The sequence below is a fragment of the Microtus oregoni genome, unplaced genomic scaffold (assembly GCF_018167655.1).
Source record: "Microtus oregoni isolate MIOR12 unplaced genomic scaffold, Mior012 000006F_ref0000085, whole genome shotgun sequence".
In the NCBI taxonomy this organism is placed as follows: Eukaryota; Metazoa; Chordata; class Mammalia; order Rodentia; family Cricetidae; genus Microtus; species Microtus oregoni.
Window position 1 is genome coordinate 13,222,467 of NW_024543065.1, and position 19,085 is coordinate 13,241,551.

General features: G+C 41.2%; 1 protein-coding gene across 3 annotated transcripts in view; it reads right to left on the reverse strand.

Annotated features, from left to right (window-relative positions):
- Nkain2 (sodium/potassium transporting ATPase interacting 2) overlaps positions 1–19,085 on the reverse strand; it is a 1,049,567-nt gene that overhangs the window by 14,704 nt on the left and 1,015,778 nt on the right. For all 3 annotated transcript variants that reach the window (XR_005974533.1, XR_005974534.1, XM_041654044.1), the window contains one exon: positions 9,880–9,940. Coding sequence is in view for 1 of the 3 variants with exons in the window: in XM_041654044.1 (XP_041509978.1) it covers positions 9,880–9,940 (61 nt within the window). In the remaining 2 variants the exon portion in view is untranslated. The remainder of the gene's footprint in view (positions 1–9,879; positions 9,941–19,085) is intronic.

A 19,085-nucleotide genomic window follows, 5' to 3' on the forward strand; every position in this document is an offset into this window, starting at 1 on the left:
ATGACTTCCCTCCTACTAAATAAACTTTAAGTCTACATACATGGTTATCGGCTAACCCCAAGACGTAAATACCGCTATTGACATCTTTGGGGATATCAAAGAATTTTAGCTTTAAAAGATTGAGAGTATCAGATGTCTTATTTGTATAAAACATCAAAAACACACAATGGATAGATGCTGGATCCCATCTTTATCTTTTAAAGCAAAACATTTTGTAGAAGGAGAATGATTGGGATTATCCTTTAAATTTATATTTAGACTATTTCCCGACAGACTTAGAATGTTTCAGGCCAGGTGAAAGGATGGGGAAAGAGATAAACTCTGAATTTACTGGAGTTTTATAAGGAAAGATATAAACATGGACATCATCAGTATAAATTGGGGGGGGCAGAGGCAGGTCTATGGAGACTCTTTGGTCTTATAATAAGTAAAAGAATAGCTTTGTGTGACAGATTGCAGGAAGATTTATCAAAGGGCAGCTGCTTAGGATAGTTTTTATATTTTGAAGATTTTTAAAAATCGCCTTGTTTGTTATCAGCAAGGACTAAGGGAGTCTGGGACCATCCTAATTTACTAATGGCTGGTGCATCTTTGGCAAGGGTGTAGGAAAAAGTGGGCAAGATCATAGATAGTGAGAGCCAAGCATCTTGGATTGGGCAGGAGGTCAATTGGTGGGGGATGGAGTACTCTGCCAAGAAAAGCTTACCAGCTTCTTTCTGATTTGGGCAGGCCTTCAAGGCTACAACAGGATATTTGCCAGAGTTGTTGAGGGTCTGGGGAAGAGGACCAAAGAGTCAAGTTGTGTTTGGATATCTGGGTTAGGGAGCTTGGAAAGATTAGAAGCAGGCCTTGTGGAGAGTGTGACACTCCACTGTCAGAAGGGTGAAGCACTGCTGAGCAGCAGCTAGCGACCAGCCAGGCATGCTGAGTGTGCCTCTGCAGGCAGGGTTAGTGACTCTCCTCTGTGATGGGCAAGCACCCATGATTAGAAATGGTGAAAGTGCACTGTTGCTTTCTCAGGCACAGATACTGCAAACCCAAGCGTGAAAAAAACGTAGGTGATGCTGGGCATCCTGTGCCAGTGTGCTTGTAAGAGCAACGCTGCCTTTGTTCTCCCTGGAGGCAGAGGAAGATAAGGAAGGGGTAAAGACAAAGGGACAATCAGAGCAAAGCTCCAAAGCATAAGGGAGGAAAAGTTTCCTTCAGGACAGAAGAAGGAGAATGAGAAGAAAGAGAAGGTATACCAGGCAACGAATCCCAGAATGGTCTCAGGGATGCTTTCTCCCATTGTAATGAAGGTGCTCCAAGAGCAGCCTGCCAAATGAAAATAACGGAGAAGTGAGGATGAAGGGAGGATTGATCAGGCACCTGGATAAGAGCCAAGAAAGGGAAGAAACTGAAGTGTCAGAAAAGGATGAATCTGGTTATTTTTGCTCCCTTCCATAAATGTGGAGAAGCACACAGACTATCATGACATGGTTAAGTCAGTTTCATCTTCCTTTGCCTGGGCTTGGTTGCCATTTGGATTGACTGGATCCCAGAGTCTTTGTTTTGTTCACCCTTGTTAGAATTGCTTTCAATTATATATGACATGCCTTTTAGAAAGAAATGGAAAGGAGCTGTTATTGCAAGTTACAGATGAGCTAGCTAGACATGATTTGGCATATCTTCTCAGCTGACATCCACGATATATTTAGAATGCACAGTACTAATTAGAATGGTGGGCACATTAATGTATGTATATTCAGAGAAATAAAATGTAAATATGTATGCTATAATTACTCATTAGAGAAAAATTCCTCGCTTTGTGCTTATGTTTGTATCATATTAATATCATAATACACACATAATATGTAATCATATTATCTTGCAAGGATTAGAAAGGAAAATCACAAAACTTTTAAGCCTAAAAATCATCTTGTTAGGGCAGTAGCAGTTCCAGCAAAGAGATTAGCCAGTGGTTACCCAACATTCTTATTGATATGTAGGCACATTGAAAGTAATTTAGCTAATTCAGGCTAATAGAAAACATAAAATTATCCACGTATGGATCATGGTAGTCATTTGGCCAAGATGGACCTAAACTTAGTTAAAGCAGTTGCCTGGTTAAAAACAAAACAAGCCATGTCTATTTTTACTCAATTGTATATGTCCCTGTGATTTATCCTCATAATTTCATTTGGAGTATCATTTCCCTGGGGAATAATGCCCCTGACTTAAGATTCTGTGGACTGTATTCCATGGTATCCCAGCTTTACTTGCCTGAGTTCTCCTCATGCTTTATTATTAGTCTCTTTCCCCCTGGGAACTGTGTGTTGGACTGTAGACATCACAAGAGTAAAGTTGGTACCAGTTTGTTTCTTGTTTCACCCCTGGCAAAGTGCACCGACTGACTGCTCCATAAATAGTAGCTGAAAGAAGTTCTCTAGGGTAGCAGAGTGAAGTGAAGTGAAAAGTGTACTTAAGACCCCAGATTCCAGCCAGCTCTGGTCCCACTTCTGTTTCCCTTGCTTATTCTACTTCTAGCAAGACAACTTCAGCGTCCCTTTCTGCTACTGTAAAATTAGAGAATTAAAATATGTGATTGCTAATATTGTTCATAGTTCTATGATTCTTTCTAATTCCATATTTCTGGGATTAGTTTGCACACCAATGGGAGTGATGCAAACATTAAAGGAGCATATCCATAGCTTAGTTATTTTTAGCTGAATGTTGTGATTATGTGCTGATGTTATTAAGCAAATTTATTGGACGATGAGCTCATTTGCATCTCTCTCCCCCCTCATATTCCACATGCATAGATATAAGCAAACATGGATTGAAAGTACTAGAAAAAAAGATAATGCCTGTGCTGAACCTATGAAGATGATATTTTTTTTTTCAAAATACAACGCAACAACTATTTATATGGCATTTGCACCATGTTAGGTATTATAATGATGATTCAAAATACACTGGAGTCATGTCTAAGTCATTTGTAAGCACCACACCATATTACGTAAGAGATTTCCATATTTACAAATCCATGGAGGATCCTGGAAATGCTCATGGACATAGAAAGATGATTGCTTACAGCATCTGGAACTTGAGGCCCGACAGCTCAGTGGGAAAACAGTGATGAACAACACAGGACCCGGGAGAGAAGAATGGAATTGGCAGGTTTGGAGCCCACTGAAGTACTGCTCCTGCTCAGTTTATCTCAGCGGTGTTGGATGTGCACCTGTGCCATTCCTTAGCAGCCCCACTCTTGGGAATTTGTTCAGCATCAACTTCATTAGTTACAAAGGCAGCAAGCCATATCCAATTTTCTTTTTCTGTCAGGATTGTGTTGTTCATGTATACACTAGACTCCTTTATTGGAAACATTTATAATTAATCATATAAACAAACAAACAAACAAATGCAAATTTCACACTGTCTGCCCCAACCAACCTTTTTGGTTTGGATATTGGGTCACTGCCTATTTTATATATATATATGAAATGAATTGAAATTCCAACCACGGACCTAACCTAATTTCCAATTGATAATAGACATGGATTCCCAGAAGTGCTCTAAACCTCTTGATAGTAACATCCTAATTTCCTTTCCTGGTAAATGTTTTAAATAAGATTCTTGCGCCAAAGGAAATTAACCTTTAGATTAATCGTAATTATAAAATGCCATCACTGATTTTTGTCTTCAGTCTAATTACTTTCTATTATTTAAACAAACCGTACCTCCTGTGAGCCTCAGGTTTGTTTCTCTTTCACCCCTTACCACACAATACCAACCTGCTGTAGCGGAGGCCACCTAGAGCATTCTCTGCTACAGAGACCTTCTTTAAACGCCACTGGGGACCCAGGGCTTACCTCCAAACTCACTCGGTGACAAAGTGCTCTTGCAAGGTCTACATGCAAGGCATCTCTGCTCTATTGCTCTTGTTCCATGTATCTGTTAGTGTGTCCTCAGAGATCTGGTCTGTCTCAACCCTTCTGCCAAGAAGGAGATGATGAAGACTGTCCTCCTGCCTCTCCTCCTCATCACTTCCATATGCTCTGGCATTCTTTTCTATTGAGCTGATTAAAACAATTGCCCTGTTCTTTGGCTCTACTGGTTAATTTAAGTTCCTGGCTGCAGAAATGTTTTCTGCAGGTACTACTTCCTTTGTATGTCTAGGATAAACATCTTCTCTACTTTTCTGAATGCTGTTTCCTCTATATTGATTCTTTAGAAGCCCAGGCCTCAACCAAAAATGAATCATTTCTTCCCCCTCATTGTTTTGACTTGGAAAGATTAGATTTACATAAAGATTAATATACCATGTCTGTGTGCATGAGAAGCTGTCTAGTATAACAGAGTAGATAATATTAATTACTAGAGAAATATTAATATTAATTAATGGAGAAATATTAATAGAGATAATATTAATTAGTAGAGAAAAGGGAGTGAACAAGGAATGATTGTTGAAGAATCAGCTTCCACTTTTTATTTGAAAATCCAAATTGAGAAACAGGGCTGGTGCGTTTCTCTTCAGTGACCACACGAGGGAGCAATGCAAGAGCCAGAGATGAGACCCGCGCTAGCTAGGCTTGTAGAGACCCGCATTACTGCTGGAGACCACGGGACCGCTGAACTCTCAGGGGCACAGCGTGTTCATTTGTCTCCCATGCTGATCACGTACTCAATCTTTTATTTTTACGTACGGCAAAAGTCAGTCCTCCTCCCTTTTCCATTTGTTTCGAAAGTGGCAAAAAGATGCTTTATTACCCCTGTGCACCAAGTACTTAGAATCAATTGAAGTCTTAGGAGAGGTAGCATCTTTGTGCCACAGAAATGACTGTGGAAAGTCAAATGGTTAACCCTTTATTTCACAAAAGAATACCGAGTCTTCCTCCAAGGGGGGGTAAGCTCCGTGCTAGGACGCAGAGGGGCATGAGAGATGTCTGGGTACCGACCGCACCCCAACACCTTTTTATCCTGAGAGTCAGCTTCAGTGCTCTGGATTACGGAAGCTCAGCGAGTCAATCTTTAGAAGTTTATAAGATTTAGGTGTTGGAGTAGAGCAATAGGTAGCACTTGTCTTATCATTTCAAAGCTTGAAGAAATCTTCCATGGTAAGAAATCTCAGCAGAATGATAAGACAATGCGAGGCGTCAGCGCGTTGGGAGGGCGGGAAGATGGTATCTCTCACTGTGACTCCAGCAGGGCTCCCCAGAACACTTACAGGTTAACCGCCTTCAACATCTGGATCTCCAGCCTTTCCTAATAGGTGATGATGCTCAGAGAAGAGGGAAAATGGTGAGTTTTGGGCTCATTGGAAATTGGCAAGTATAGAAAAGGAAATTTCGCTTGGTAATCTTTAAGCTCCTAAGATTGCAATTGTTATAAAGAGACGGCCAAATGCTAATAACTGAGCGATGTGTCTTTGGGATTGACTGAGCGTGACTCTCCGTGAAGAAGAAAAGGCTTTTCTCCCCCTTCACAACCTCACCTGTCAATCAGGCACACAACACACTGTACTTTGTTCTGAACAGCTTGTTGCCACTTCTGAGGTTATGTTTGAGGAATGATTTAAGAGAACAAGAAAAGGCAGGTTACCAAACAGAGTGTGTAGGATGATCTGAACAACCACATCTGAAGCGTGGCCGATGACCGACCGTGAGAAGAGAAGGAAGGAAGTGTGGGAAGGAGAAATCACAGAGGGGAGGACAGTGGAAAAGCAAGGACAAAATGAAGCCCAGTAAGCATACGGCGTGCCAAAATGTTATCTGAAGACCAGGACTCAGTTGTGGGCATTTTGATAGTCTCTCCTCTTACTGCTTTGTTTATCTGTATTTTTTATGCTTTCTGTAGTAAACCTCTATTCATTTATGAGCAAGATGAAGCATGATGTTTTAAGGGCAGAATATATCTCCATGTACATCCCCTGCATAGTAAGTGACTGTGCTCCAGGAGTTTCATTCAAGGCTGATGGTCCTGGACCCTGGATATCCGGAGATGTGCTCAAAACCTACAGAATGGAGTTTGACAAATAGTGTAGGCCAGCAGGCTTTAGAAAAAAAAATCAAACAAAAATAATAGAAAATTATTACCCTGAAAGCAGTGTGGTTTTCTTTTTAAAAGACAGATTCTATAAATCGATTGTGACTTTTGTCCCTAGGCTACTTGGCTTCAGAGAATTCAGGACAGGTTTTTATTCATTTGCGTTTAGTTGGTGGGCATGTGTATGTGTCTAACTCCAAATTTAAATAGCTGGAATTCATTTTCCTATATTGCTTCCAGAATAAGTCCCTTAGGTTATTATCTTTAAATGACATTCCACATCTTTGTCCCAGGTGATTTCAATATAGAATAACATTTGGAAATACATTGCATCTCCATTAGATAAGGTGGTAGCTACAGTCGTCCCTCAGTAACCCTGGGGATTTCAGGCCCTTCTTATGGATACAAAAATTCACAAATGCTCAGGAACCCTAGAAAAATGACATAGACTTTAATATATACATAATAACTCCAGCACAGCATGCAGTGCACATGGAATCATTTCTAGATCACTCATAATATACAATTCTGTTCTAATGCTCTGTGCAATGAAAGTTGCTGTATTATATTATTTGGGAACTTTTGATGAGGACAAAAAGTCTGGACATATTTGATACAAATGCACTCTTCCCTCACTGCCCAAATATTTTCTACCTGCCGTTGGTTGAATCCTCAAATAAAGGAACCTGCTGATATGAAAAATTATTTTACTTTGTAAAAGGTACTTAAACATGGATGCATTTGCAAGAGACCAACATTTAGTTGTGCTGTGTTCTAGTTAAAATACTTTGAATAAACAAACAGTAATGAAAATTGAGAAGTCATATGCTGAAGAACTTTTTTTCTCCTCATGGATCAGTGATACCTTCTGTAAGTATCTTTTAATAGCAGGTGACACATAAAGATAAATTCTTATCTCTGTCGCTGAAGTGGTACAGCTCACTGCTGTGCAGCAGAGGGGAGGTCTAAGTAAGCTAGAGGAAAGAGCCGTGTATAAGATAAAAGTCACGAAGACCAGGAATCTCTGATGCTTTCATTTCTTTTACAGAAGTTTGTAAACAAGAGCAAACACGGGAATGGAAGAGACTTGGGGCTATCAGGAAAACTCAGTGTGGCCAGAGACAGGAGAGCTCTGCCACAAAACAGAGAGGGTGCCCACTCTCCTGGAGGAAGCCTGTTCTCTTAAGGCAGAACAAACACATCTTTGCGTGTTGTGAGGGGTCGCTGTGCTCAAATGCGTGCCTGGTATAAGGCAGAACTGTTGAGCTGGAGTTCAAGGTTTTAGTTTTTCTTGGTGCGGAACCTTTCTTCTAAAAGTAGATGGCAGTTAGAGGTGTTGTCTGGGTTTCCTGCCTGATCGTAGTGAACATACAGCCATGCTGAGCAGTGTTAGCACCCCAAAGCTCTAGTCTGAGGCTGGGTTGGCTCTGCCCCTGTAAATATACTCATACATCTACAAAACATACTGTGTGTTCATGTGCATGTGTGTGTACTATTGTCTGTGTGTGTATGTGTTATAGCCTTATTTGTGTCTCCTCCATTCAGTCTGTGAATAGAAAGTTTAAATTTCAGTGTGAAGTTCTTGAGACAGGGCCTTTAAAGAGCTAATTGAAGTTAAAGATGGTCACTAGGACAAGGCTGCAGTCCAACTGGACTGAAATTTTTAAATAAGAAGAAAGGCATAGGGAAACGGCCTCATAAGGATTTTGAAAAGGTACCATCTATAAGGTCTTTTCTTAGAACAAAGCGCATGCTGACACCTTGACCTTGGAAGTTCAGCATCCAGACCTGGGAGACAATGAGTTTCTGTTGTTAGATGCTGCCCATGCTGTGGCCTGTTATCATGGCAGCCCTACTGATTCATAGAAAGCAAAGCATCCTCATCGCGCTACCCGGTGCCATAGTCTAGTGTGGACAGCAGGTGGCAGTGGTGTGCTGCGACTTTGTGCAGGCGGTCCATTTGCCAGGCTGTGGCTCTGGTTTAGACCACAGGGTCAAGCAGAGAGAAGCCCAGGTTCAGGGCTTTCCCACTGGAAAGAGATGTTGCATTAATGTGTCTGTCATTAGGCTAGCGATGTAGTTCAGTAGGTACAGTGCTCGCCTAGCATCAAGGAGACCCCGAGCTCAACTCATAGCAGTGCATAAACATGGTATGGTGGCAAACTTGCAATCCAGCGCTTGGGAGGAGGAGTCAGGTAGAGGCTTAAAGTCAACCTTGGCTACATAGTGGGGGTGCAGCAAGCCTGGAATGTTAACTCTCAATCTCTCTCTCTCCCTCCCCCCCTCCCCCCCCACTCCTCTGTGGTGCAGTATACCATCCTCTACGTCTTATCTTTTCATTCAGTATAGTTTATGTCCTTGCTTCTGCCTGGTTCATGGTTCCTTGGAAGTCGATGCTTCTTCCCTCTGACTTTGGCTGGGTACATTCGTGTCTGGGAGCACCGATCACAGAGATGTACAACTTCACCCTCCTGCTTACTTTATTCACCCAGAAGTCAAAAGCCTGTCTTTATTGGTACTGTGTTTTCTCACCAAGTTACAGAACCTAGGCTGTACTCTTAGGGACGGAGACTTCACTAATTTGGTAAGCAGGTAGCTTCAAGAAGATATGATACTAGCCCCAGTGTTGCCCAGACATCAAAACTCTCTCAAATTCTTCAAGGTTTGCTTTCAGAGGACGCTTTTTCTTTTTCATAAAAATTAAAGGTCAAAATAATTTCCTTGATAATTTTCCAAAGTTGGACTACTCTCAGGGACATCAGTGTATAAACATGCATTCTGAATCTTCAGTGTCAAATTTCTTTGTTTTTGTCTTGGGAAGTGAGCATGAGCATTTTAGGAGTCTCTTTTGCAAAGTGTGATTCTGGAAGGATGCTGATTCCATGACCTCTTTGGGCCGTACATTTACCAATCTACATATCTGTTATCTGCTGCAGTCTCTGAATAAGGTGACCGAGCATATGATAGGTGCTTACTGGATATCCTCGTTTACACCTCCAACAACCTGTCCACCCTCAGTGTGTTGTGTCTTCTCTCCTTTCCTTAAGAGGCATTTCTATGTACTCATGCATGCATAGACATCAAGGAATCCATCAGACCCCTCCTTTCCCCTTCCTTACCGCACATCCAGCCACATACGGCCCCACTACTCAAAATGTTTTAGCATGGGCCATATCATAATATATCAATCACATCATATTATATCATGCCATTTCTTTGCACACCATGCCAGACCATGACATATCAGATCATGTTGTATCATCAGGTATCTATAATATTAGATTGGGCCATATCATTTTGTATCTTAATGTGCCACGCCAAGACAGTGCCTTATCAGACCACGTCAGAGCATTTTATGTCATGCCATCTCAGATCATGGCATACATATCATTGTCGTAGCAATTGATTTCCATTAGGAATTCGATTGTTGAGAGAGTTCTAAGAACTATTACAAATTATTGATTGTTGAGATTTGTAGTCCTCGATGAAACAGATTAGTTAGCAATACACAGTAACTGAACTGTAACGAAGGAAAATATCCAAGCTAACTGCATTTAGAGTTCTCTTCTGTCTCTAATCTCCCATCTGTATTCTCTACTAGAATTGTTCTGAGAACAGATTTTTGAAATATCCTTTCAATGAAAGGGGAAAAGCATGTTTTCAAAATGAGAGCTTCTCTGTTTCTTTAATATGCTGACTCTTTCGTGAAGAGTAGCTTAGCATGACAGGCACCAAAGGCTTATTTCCTGCTCCGCTGGGGTTGTGAGGGGTATTGTCTCAGAGCAGGAAGGCTGGGCAGGAAGCACTAAGGAGGCTTTGAACTTGAAAGACACAGAGTGGGGCTTTAATACTTACAGCTGTCCTCTTCTTCAGTGATGCATTTCACGACGTAACAGGCGTAGATGAAGCCCGCCAGCTGAAACAAAAGGGACGCGCTTTAGACATCAGACAAAGGTCAGAGATTCGACCTCCCTGGGGGAGCAGCATTTCAAACACAGGCAGTTGGGTTCACATTTAGGCTTCCAACATGGTTCCTCACTGGATCTTGACTCTATTGTGGATGTTTGACTCCAGCTGTATCCACATGCCTAGATGGATATATTGCTTTATTTTTCTCTGACATTTACGTGTGTGATTTGCTAATTGCTAGGTAAACATGGAACAATTATTTCAGGAGCAAAGACAGGAAGAAAACGATGGTCATTCATGAATGGACCCAACACTTACATTTATAGCAGACTTTTCATGAAGTCAGGACCTAGGTTTTTAAAACCAAATTCTTCTTGACTATAGAAATATACTGTGGGTCCAGGCAGTGGAAGCGCATGCCTTTAATCCCAGCACTCGGGAGGCAGAGACAGGTGGATCTCTCTGAGTCTGAGGCCAGCCTGGTCTATAAGAGCTAGTTCCAGGACAGTCAGGGCTGTTGCACAGAGAAACCCTGTCTCGAAAAGCCAAAATAAATAATAAATAAATTAATTAATAAATAAATAAAAGCAGGCTGTGAAGAAAAGACTCCAAGGAGTTTCCATTGTGTGTTGCTTGGGTGCCTTGCAAGTAAGAGAAACTCTTCCTGAAGCATGGAGCAGGAACCAAGCCATCCTGGCCATCCTTGTGACGACACACGTTACAGAGATGCAAATGAGATAGGTACCTGTGAGAAGGAGGATTGCCAGAATGTTCTGAGCCCGGGCTTGCACGGGTCACACCAGCTTTCCTGAAAAGTCTCACAAAACGATCCCCATGGTCACCAGAGTCCTTGCTCACTGAGATGTGAACCTCTAAATGTGAACTTCAGTGAAGTCGTTTGGCATCTAAGCCTCAAGATTGAAAGGCTCTGTGCCCTTTCATATCTGCCATATTGAACTAAATTCTTAGCTCCGATAGGAGGACATGAGATAATTTACTGATAAGTGCCTTTTAGCAGAAGCAATCCAAGAGTGTTGAATTTTATGTTTTGTTATTATGCAAAACAGGGATTTTCACTATGAGATTTTTTTCACACAAATTAATCCTCATATCCTGCTCTTTTATACATTTCCAATGCACTTCATTATCACTTTTCATTTGTCTATTTCCCTTTCTCCCTACAGTATCCCTTATGATTTATATATACATATGTATGTCTATATATTTATATAATTATACATGTAATTTTATATTCTGTATGTAAATAAGAGACAATATGAGATATTTTGTTTTCCCCCCTTTTTCCTTTTTATAATAGACCTCTTCCCTCTGCCCTCACTATGCCTTTTCTACTTTTGTGTCTTAAGTATGTTTATACTTGTTCATATAAATATTCATTTAAATCTAGATTTTGCATGATAGGAGTCATGCTATATTTATCTTTCTCAGTATCTTTTAAGAAAATCAACATGTTTATCTTCAAGTTCACCTACTTTCTTGCAAATGGCATGATTTCATCCTTCTTTATTGCTGAGTAAAATTGTGTTGTGTATATGTATAATATTTTCTCAATCATTCGTTTATGGATGGACATCTGGGCTGATCCCTTATCTTGCCTCTTGTGAGTAATGTAGCAATCAACATGGATGTGGATGTACCATAAAAGTATCTTCTCAGAATGGTGATCATGGTGACAGTTCAGCCAGGCTTTGGTCTAAGTGAGTGCTGACCCCTGTGAATGAAAACCTCTGAGAGGAAGTTGCACCTAGCTGTGAATGAAACCTCCTGAAAGTATTCAGTGTCTGCAGAGACTGATTGGCTGATTAGAATTTCAGTGTTGTGGAGAGATTGGGATGTTGCAGGTCCAGAAGCTAATTACCTTATAGGGGACTAAGTTCTGGCCCTGCAGAATAGCCATTCCCCTCCCCCTCCATCAGAACTAACATCTTGTGTCAACAGGTAATCCTCAGAATCTATTGGCTTAGCAGACAACTATCTTCTACCAGTGCAAAACCTAAAGATGCTATTGAATAACATCTTGAGCCTAAAGGAAAATTTCCCCTATTTCGGTAGACCTACCTCTCTGATGTACCCACTAATGGGTTTTAAACTTGCCTTGAGTTACGTCGTTCTCCGTTCTATAAAACAGTAAGCCTTTTAAAAACTGCTTAGATACAGCAACACGGAATGCAGGGTATCCTAAATCTGTGTTTCTAGGTCGTAGTCACTCAAAATGGCTCCAAAATAAACTCTTAATCCCTTTCAGATGGGGGCTGTAGTTTTTCTGTTGACAGTTATGGCGCTGCAACATGGGACTGAGATAATGGCTCACTTTTCATCGGATGAATCACCTCAATGAAAACCAATGTCTGCATAGACCCCTTGAGTCCAGGACAGGAGTCATGTCCTCAGTGAATTGTTGCTGAGTTCTTCCTGGGGCTCCAGACTCCTTTAGTTTGGTCACTGGTCCATTTTGTTTGTTCTGGGCTGGCTAAGAAGGACCCGACTTTGATAGATAGTCTTTTCATATGCTTTCAAAGTACTTTGTTTATGGTATCTGATTTGTTTCTTTGCTTTGAAAGTATTTTGGCCTGGGCAGTTTTGTTTCGCTTATTTGGTCGCTTTCAGACATTCTGGTCTGTATTTTGTATGCTTTTGAAATTTTGAAGCATTTTTTTTTGTTTTGTTTTGTTTTTCAGTGTCTTTGAAATGTATTGATTAATTATCGTTTGGCCTTTGTCTCCTGACATTACTCCTCAAATTCAGCATTTTGAGTTTTTCTGCTGTTTATTCTGTGAACTTGCCAAGCCTCTAGCTTAGGACATTTGTGAGAAGCAGATGATGAAGATGCTGAGAAGAGGAAACACCTGTTCTTTCCCACCCCAAAATGTGGCACTGTCGAGGGGAACACCCCATGACAGGCACAGGCCTCAAAGGGAAACCCAATAAATGTACTCTGATCCTGTGTTAGAAGGAACTCTATTGGCTTTGCTTGGGACACTTATGAGGGATTGGCCGCTCAAATTTTCAAGCTCCACACATTACATAAATATCTAAGATAACCCCAAGACCCAGTGAGAGAAGAAGGTCTCATGGAAAAAGTTGAGAGAGTTGATCCCAAAAGCAGCACATTAAACTGACCCAAAGCACACATTCCATGGTTAGTGTGGACATGAAACTTTTCAGGAGCAAAGGAAAACGTGTGTGTGTGTGTGTGTGTGTGTGTGTGTATGCATATATATTGAGTACACATTTTCAAAAAGGGAGAAAATGCTTAGAGATGGTCATCTTCAGGTTTCTAACTGGCTTTATGTATGATAATCATTAACTTGCAAGTATTTGGGGAAAGGGTGAGATGCAGAGACCTGAATATTCTCTAACCCCAAACTGGTTTATCTTGTGCCTGTAACAATGTCCTAGGCAATGAAGTTATTCATTCATTTCTTTTTCTTGAAAAAGGTAAATCACAAACAGGTAGCCTGCTTTAATTAAAATGTAAACTATACATTAACAAACAGAAAAACCTGAACAAATTCTAATGTATTAAATATATGAAATAACATAAGGCTCATTAAAAAGCTTATTTTAGTTAAACAAATTGTAGTTATATTACTTTCCCCTTCCTCTTCTCCACTCATCCCCCTTCCATACTCCCTCACTCTCAAATTCTTGGCCTTTTATTCTTTAATTATTATCTATATATATGTATATATAATATATATTTATATAGCTATAACCTGATGAGTAAAAAAAAGTAATGTTTTTAGTGATGACCACGTGGTTATCCAAAATCCATTATTTTTTTGTTGCTGTGATGTCTAAATTTTGTTGTTAACTTGACTCACTTGAGATGAAGGAACCTCAATTGCAGGACTGACTCCATTAGATTGTCCCATGGGCAAGTCCTGAGGGAGCATTTTCTTGATTGCTAGTCAGTGTAGGAGGGCCTGCTATGGGCAGTGCCATTCTTAGGCAGGTGGGACTGGGATGTAAAAGAAAGGTAGCTGAACACGAGTCTGCATGCAAGCCAGTAAGAAGCATTTCTCCATGATTTCTGCTTCAGTTCTTGCTTGAGTTCCTGCCCAAACTTCCCTTCAGGATGGACTGCTAACCCTGAAGGTAAGCCAAATAAACCCATCTTCTTCCCAAGCTGGTTTCAGTCAGGCCAGTTATCCAGCAACAGAAAGCCAACTACATACAGTACAACTTTAAAAACTAACAATAAAAATGAAAAAAAGTCACACTGTGATTTGATCATTTACATGGGATGATATTAACCCTTTCTCTCTTTTACTTACCAAGAGTCATGGGAAGGCTCTATTCTCTGAATGGTTTGTCTCATCAGCGCATTATTCTTGGGACGTGGGTCTGGCCCTAGCTAGATGATGTGTAAGTCGCTTGGGCACTGCCTGTAACTCTCCACTTTCCTTTCCACACTATATTCCTACTCTATGTGTCCAAGTTTTACCAGCTTATCAATGGTTTATCTCTTAGTTCAGCCTTTAAGTACTTGTTGAATTATGTGCAAAGCAATTTTTTCTCAATCACAAACTTCCCTCTTGATTCCTACTTATCACTTCATTACTTTGAAATGAAAATCTAGGTAACAAGTATTGACAAATTCTGAGATTCAGGGCCAGTGTGTTTTTAAACTCCTCATTAAAGTGTCGCTGCTAGATTCTCAATTATTAAGTGGACTCTCTCTGAATGCAGCTAAGGACCTGCATCCTGCTTATCAGTGAGCTTATAATTGCATTCAGCTGCATTCTCTAACTACCAGGGGAGCGCCTTTGATCCAAAAGTAAATCCTGTTGCATTCTATTATAAAAGTCTGTTGATTAAGAGGAGTTAAGCTTTTAAATTGGTCACCTCTAAATACAAACGTAGATGTGCTTTTCCCCAGTTCATCAGATTAAAAAACTCTGCTGGCTTCCAATTTTCCTTTACCTATGTATTTCTAACTTTTCACTAGCAATTTATAAAGTTTACCAGTAGTAGACAATTTCAGAGTTTTTAATAATCTCTAATGTTTCCAATGCTGCGCATCTCTTAAATGCTACCTAAGCCACCATGGAGACTCACCCTGGGTTGCCAACTGACATTTATGATTGGGCAGCTTTCCACTGTGGAAGCTGTGCACATTTAAGCAGTACCATCCTACAACAAAGATAGTCAACCACTGAGATGATCAAAAATGTCTCCAGACATTGCCATATGTCCTTTTCAAAGGGCAAAATTGCCCTTGGTTAGAGCCATGATTTTAGATACAGTCCTAGCCTTAAGGAATTTGCCATCTTGTAGAATTTGTCATTTGAAGTAGATTTGAGAAGTAGCCAGGAGGGAAAATAATCGTACAGGTGACAAGCAGTACAGTTACTTTCATGTATTGGTTCATTAATCCCTGCAACCATTCTTGGATTAATTTATATGGATTTTTGCAGAAGACAAGTAATAAAAGTTGCTTTTCCGGAGTAAGATCCTGAAGTAGGAAAGTTATGTCTGTGTTAGGGCAACCACCCGTAGTTCTACCTGATGGAAGTTTAGGAACCTCATGCTAGAGCAGTAGACATGGAAATTGTGTAGGCAGATCAGCGTTCAATCAGCAGGGCTCTGTGTATCTAGTTGCTCTTGTTCTACACATGTAGGGAGCGGTTCTTGAGAATGGCAGAGTCCACATCCGTCCTGAAGTGATGCTCAGCGTTTTAACTGCGTTTCTACAACAGCTGCTGAGAACTCAGTCCCTAGAAAGGTGTTAGTGGTTTGCAGGAAAACAATATAGTGTTTTGCCCTCTCCTTTCCCTTAACTCATTTCCACACTATGGCAACAGAGAGTGCTAATCCTCTACACTCTTCCCTTCTTACCCAACTCAGCCTGGCACCTAAAGCAATCCACTCATTCTTTAAGAATAGATTAGTGTGTCAATCCCCCCGAGAGACGGCAGGCCATTCCCAGAGCGGATTGTAGGCTGGCATGCTTGTGACAAATCTGAGAGGCGCAAAAGGCTTTGAGAGAGAATATAGAGGGGAAAGGGCAAATGGGCAACATTTTCTAAGAAGTGTTCAGAAAAGAACTTGGAAAGAAGAATTATGTTCAGAAAAAAGAGCATGGGCCCAGCGCAGATGCATTCTGACCATTTGAAAAAAAGCCACTGGGTATGAAGAAGAGGATAGCCACTCATGTTATTGTTACAGATCTGAGTTATTGTAATTAAAATCAAATGGTTGGGGCTGATGAGATGGCTCAGTAGTTAAGAGCACAGGCTGTTCTTGCAGAGGATCTTGTATAGACTCTGAGCACCCATATAGTGGCTCACAGCTGTGGCTAATCCTAGTTCCAGAATTTGAACACCCTCTTCTGGTCTCCACAGACACCAGGCATGCAGGCTGCACACAAACATACATGAAGGCAAAACATGCATACACACAAAATAGGAATAAGTAAATCTCAGTCCAATGCAGGTTCCCTGATTGGTGGTTGAGTCTCTGTGAGCCCCTATGAGCCCAGGCTAGTTGATTCCGTCATTTTTCCTTATGGTGTCCTTGACCCCACTGGCTCCTACAATCCTTCTTCTTGCTCAGGATTTCCCCAACTGTGCCTAATGTTTAGCTTTGGATCTCTGTATTTGCTTCCATCAATTGATGGATGCAGCCTCTCTGATGACAGTTGGGCTAGGCAGAGTACAGCAGAGTACCATTAGGAATCATTTCATTGCCCCCCCCCCCCCTCCCTTTTTTTACCAGCTGTGTTTGGTTCTATCCTAGGTTTCTGGGCTATCCCCATTCTGTGTCCTGGTCCTCAGGGGTGAGTTCCCCCTTGGGGTATGACTCTCCAGCTGGTCCAGTTATTAGCTGGTCACCCCCACAATTTCTATGCCATCCTTTTTCCAGCACATCTTGTAGGCAGGACAAATTGAAGGTCGAACGGTTTGCAGTTGGGTTGGTGTCCCAGTCCCTCCACTAAAAGGCTCACCTGGTTATAGGAGATAAGAGGTTCAGGCTCCATATCCCCTACTGAGTCTTAACTAGTCACCCTCACAGATTCCTGGGATTTTCCACTATTCGAGGTTTCTAGCTCATCCCAGAGACACCCGAGATCCTAGTTGTCTCTCTCAGTATGTTTTTCCTCCATCCCCCCCAAACTGATCCCTCCTGTTCTGCATATGTATTACAATTGTGTAATTTGGTCTTCTTGCAGGACTTCTAACGGTGAGAATAGGGTCTGTCTCTGATTCTGTTGCCTGCTATTGGAACCCCTTTCTTCTACCAGATTGCCTCATCCAGACTTCATAGAAGACGGGGTGCCTAGTCTAACTTTATATAGCATGGCTGGCTGATATCCATGGGAGGTATGCCTGCCCTATGTCTGAATAGAAGCAGAGGAGGATGAGAAGATGGGGGACAGGGAAGAGGGAAGGTGGGAGGGAAGAACTGTGAGGAGAGGTGGGAGGGGAAAATATTGGTTGGGATATAAAAACAAACAAAATAAAAAATCAAAACAAAACAAAAGAAAAATAGAAAATAATCTCCAAAAAGATTTAAAATTTTTTTAAAAGTTTGTTTCTTCTTTAAATATGGGTAGAATAATAATGGAAGACTCACATAGTATCATGTTAGAAAAAGGAATTGTTTCCCACTTACGAGAAAAAAGTGTTTGAGTCACTTATTTTTGGCATCTGAAGTACAGCTAAGTGGAAATCATTTTATTTTCCCTGATTTTGTCATCTTCATATATCTAATATTATTTGTTCACTTCTAATTCACTTGGTGAGGTGTTATTGATCTTCCTGACATCATTACTGACAGAAAGGATAATATTTTTCTCTCCAGAACTAAACCAGATTAAAATTTCCATTTGTATCCTCAAACTAAACTGTAATTGGATAACCTTGATATTCACGTAGAAGCTAAGAGGTCAAAGGAAAGGGAAACCCTTTGGCAAGTATGTAGAAACATAGAATTTTGATAATCTAACATGTAACCACCCCAGTGTTCAAAATATTATAGATTGTGCTTCTGTTTCTAGGAAGATGGGTTTGTCAGAGCGATTCTTTTTCTCAGCCCTTCTAACTAAGTGCAAGTAAAAAACCTGAGCATCAAATGTGTGGCCAACATAAGAGCTGAAGAGGTGGAAAGAAGTCAGTACTACGAGGGACCTTGTTCTCCAAGGAGGGATGCAAGGTAAATTCTTCCTCTCCGTTTCTCCTATCTTCTTTCCTTTCTTTCTTCTCTTATTTTCTTTCTTGTTTATTTTCCCTCCTGTGTTTTCTTGGTCCATATACACTAGATTCAGAGTTGAGCATCCCTGAGTCTAAAACTGAGTCCTAAGCCCATAGGGAAGCCTGTTCTTTCTCACCAAAGGATAGGAAAGGGGCAGGGTAGCAGGAAACAGTTTATTAGATAATGACCCCTTCTTCAGTCAATGACACAGGAAAAAACAGAAACAACTATATTCTCATTCCTTAGCCACCACAGCAAAGAGTAGGGAACAAAGGTTTCCTCCATGGCCAGGTTATGGAGTCTGAGAAGCCAAACAAGGACTGTAGATCCTCATTTCTTCTAGGAATTAAGAAGAGTCCGCTATTCCTCCACGTTAGGGAATCTCAATTCCTAGCTTCACTTTACAGTAATAGAGCACCCTAGTCCACCCTATTGAAGTGATGCCAGAAGAGATAGTGTAAGAGTCCTGACTGTTTACCATTGCTCAGCAATAATGAGGACCATCCTTAAGCTGCAGTGTCTGTGAGAGGCACCCAGGAGGATCAAAGTGTCCTCTGACCTATCTCAGCCTTGATGTCAGCAGCGAGAGGCTAGGGTTAGAGGGCGGTTCATTCAGTGCCTCTCAGCCACAATGACAGCCCTTCCCATTGTCAATCTTTGTGGAGTCTAATGAGGACCCTGGTCTGTAGTAATAAGGACGGCGGGGCTGCATCCCCAGCACCCGGCCGCCCCTACGGCTAGCTTTACCCAAAATAATTACACGGAAACTGTATTCATTTAATCACTGCTTGGCCCATTCTCTTCTAGGCTAATTCTCACATATTAATTTAACCCATTTCTAATCATCTGTGTATGGCACCCCAAGGTGCGCTTACCGGGGAGATTCTAGCCTAGTCCATCCTGGGTCGGAGCTTCATCCCGGGAGCCGGGCATGG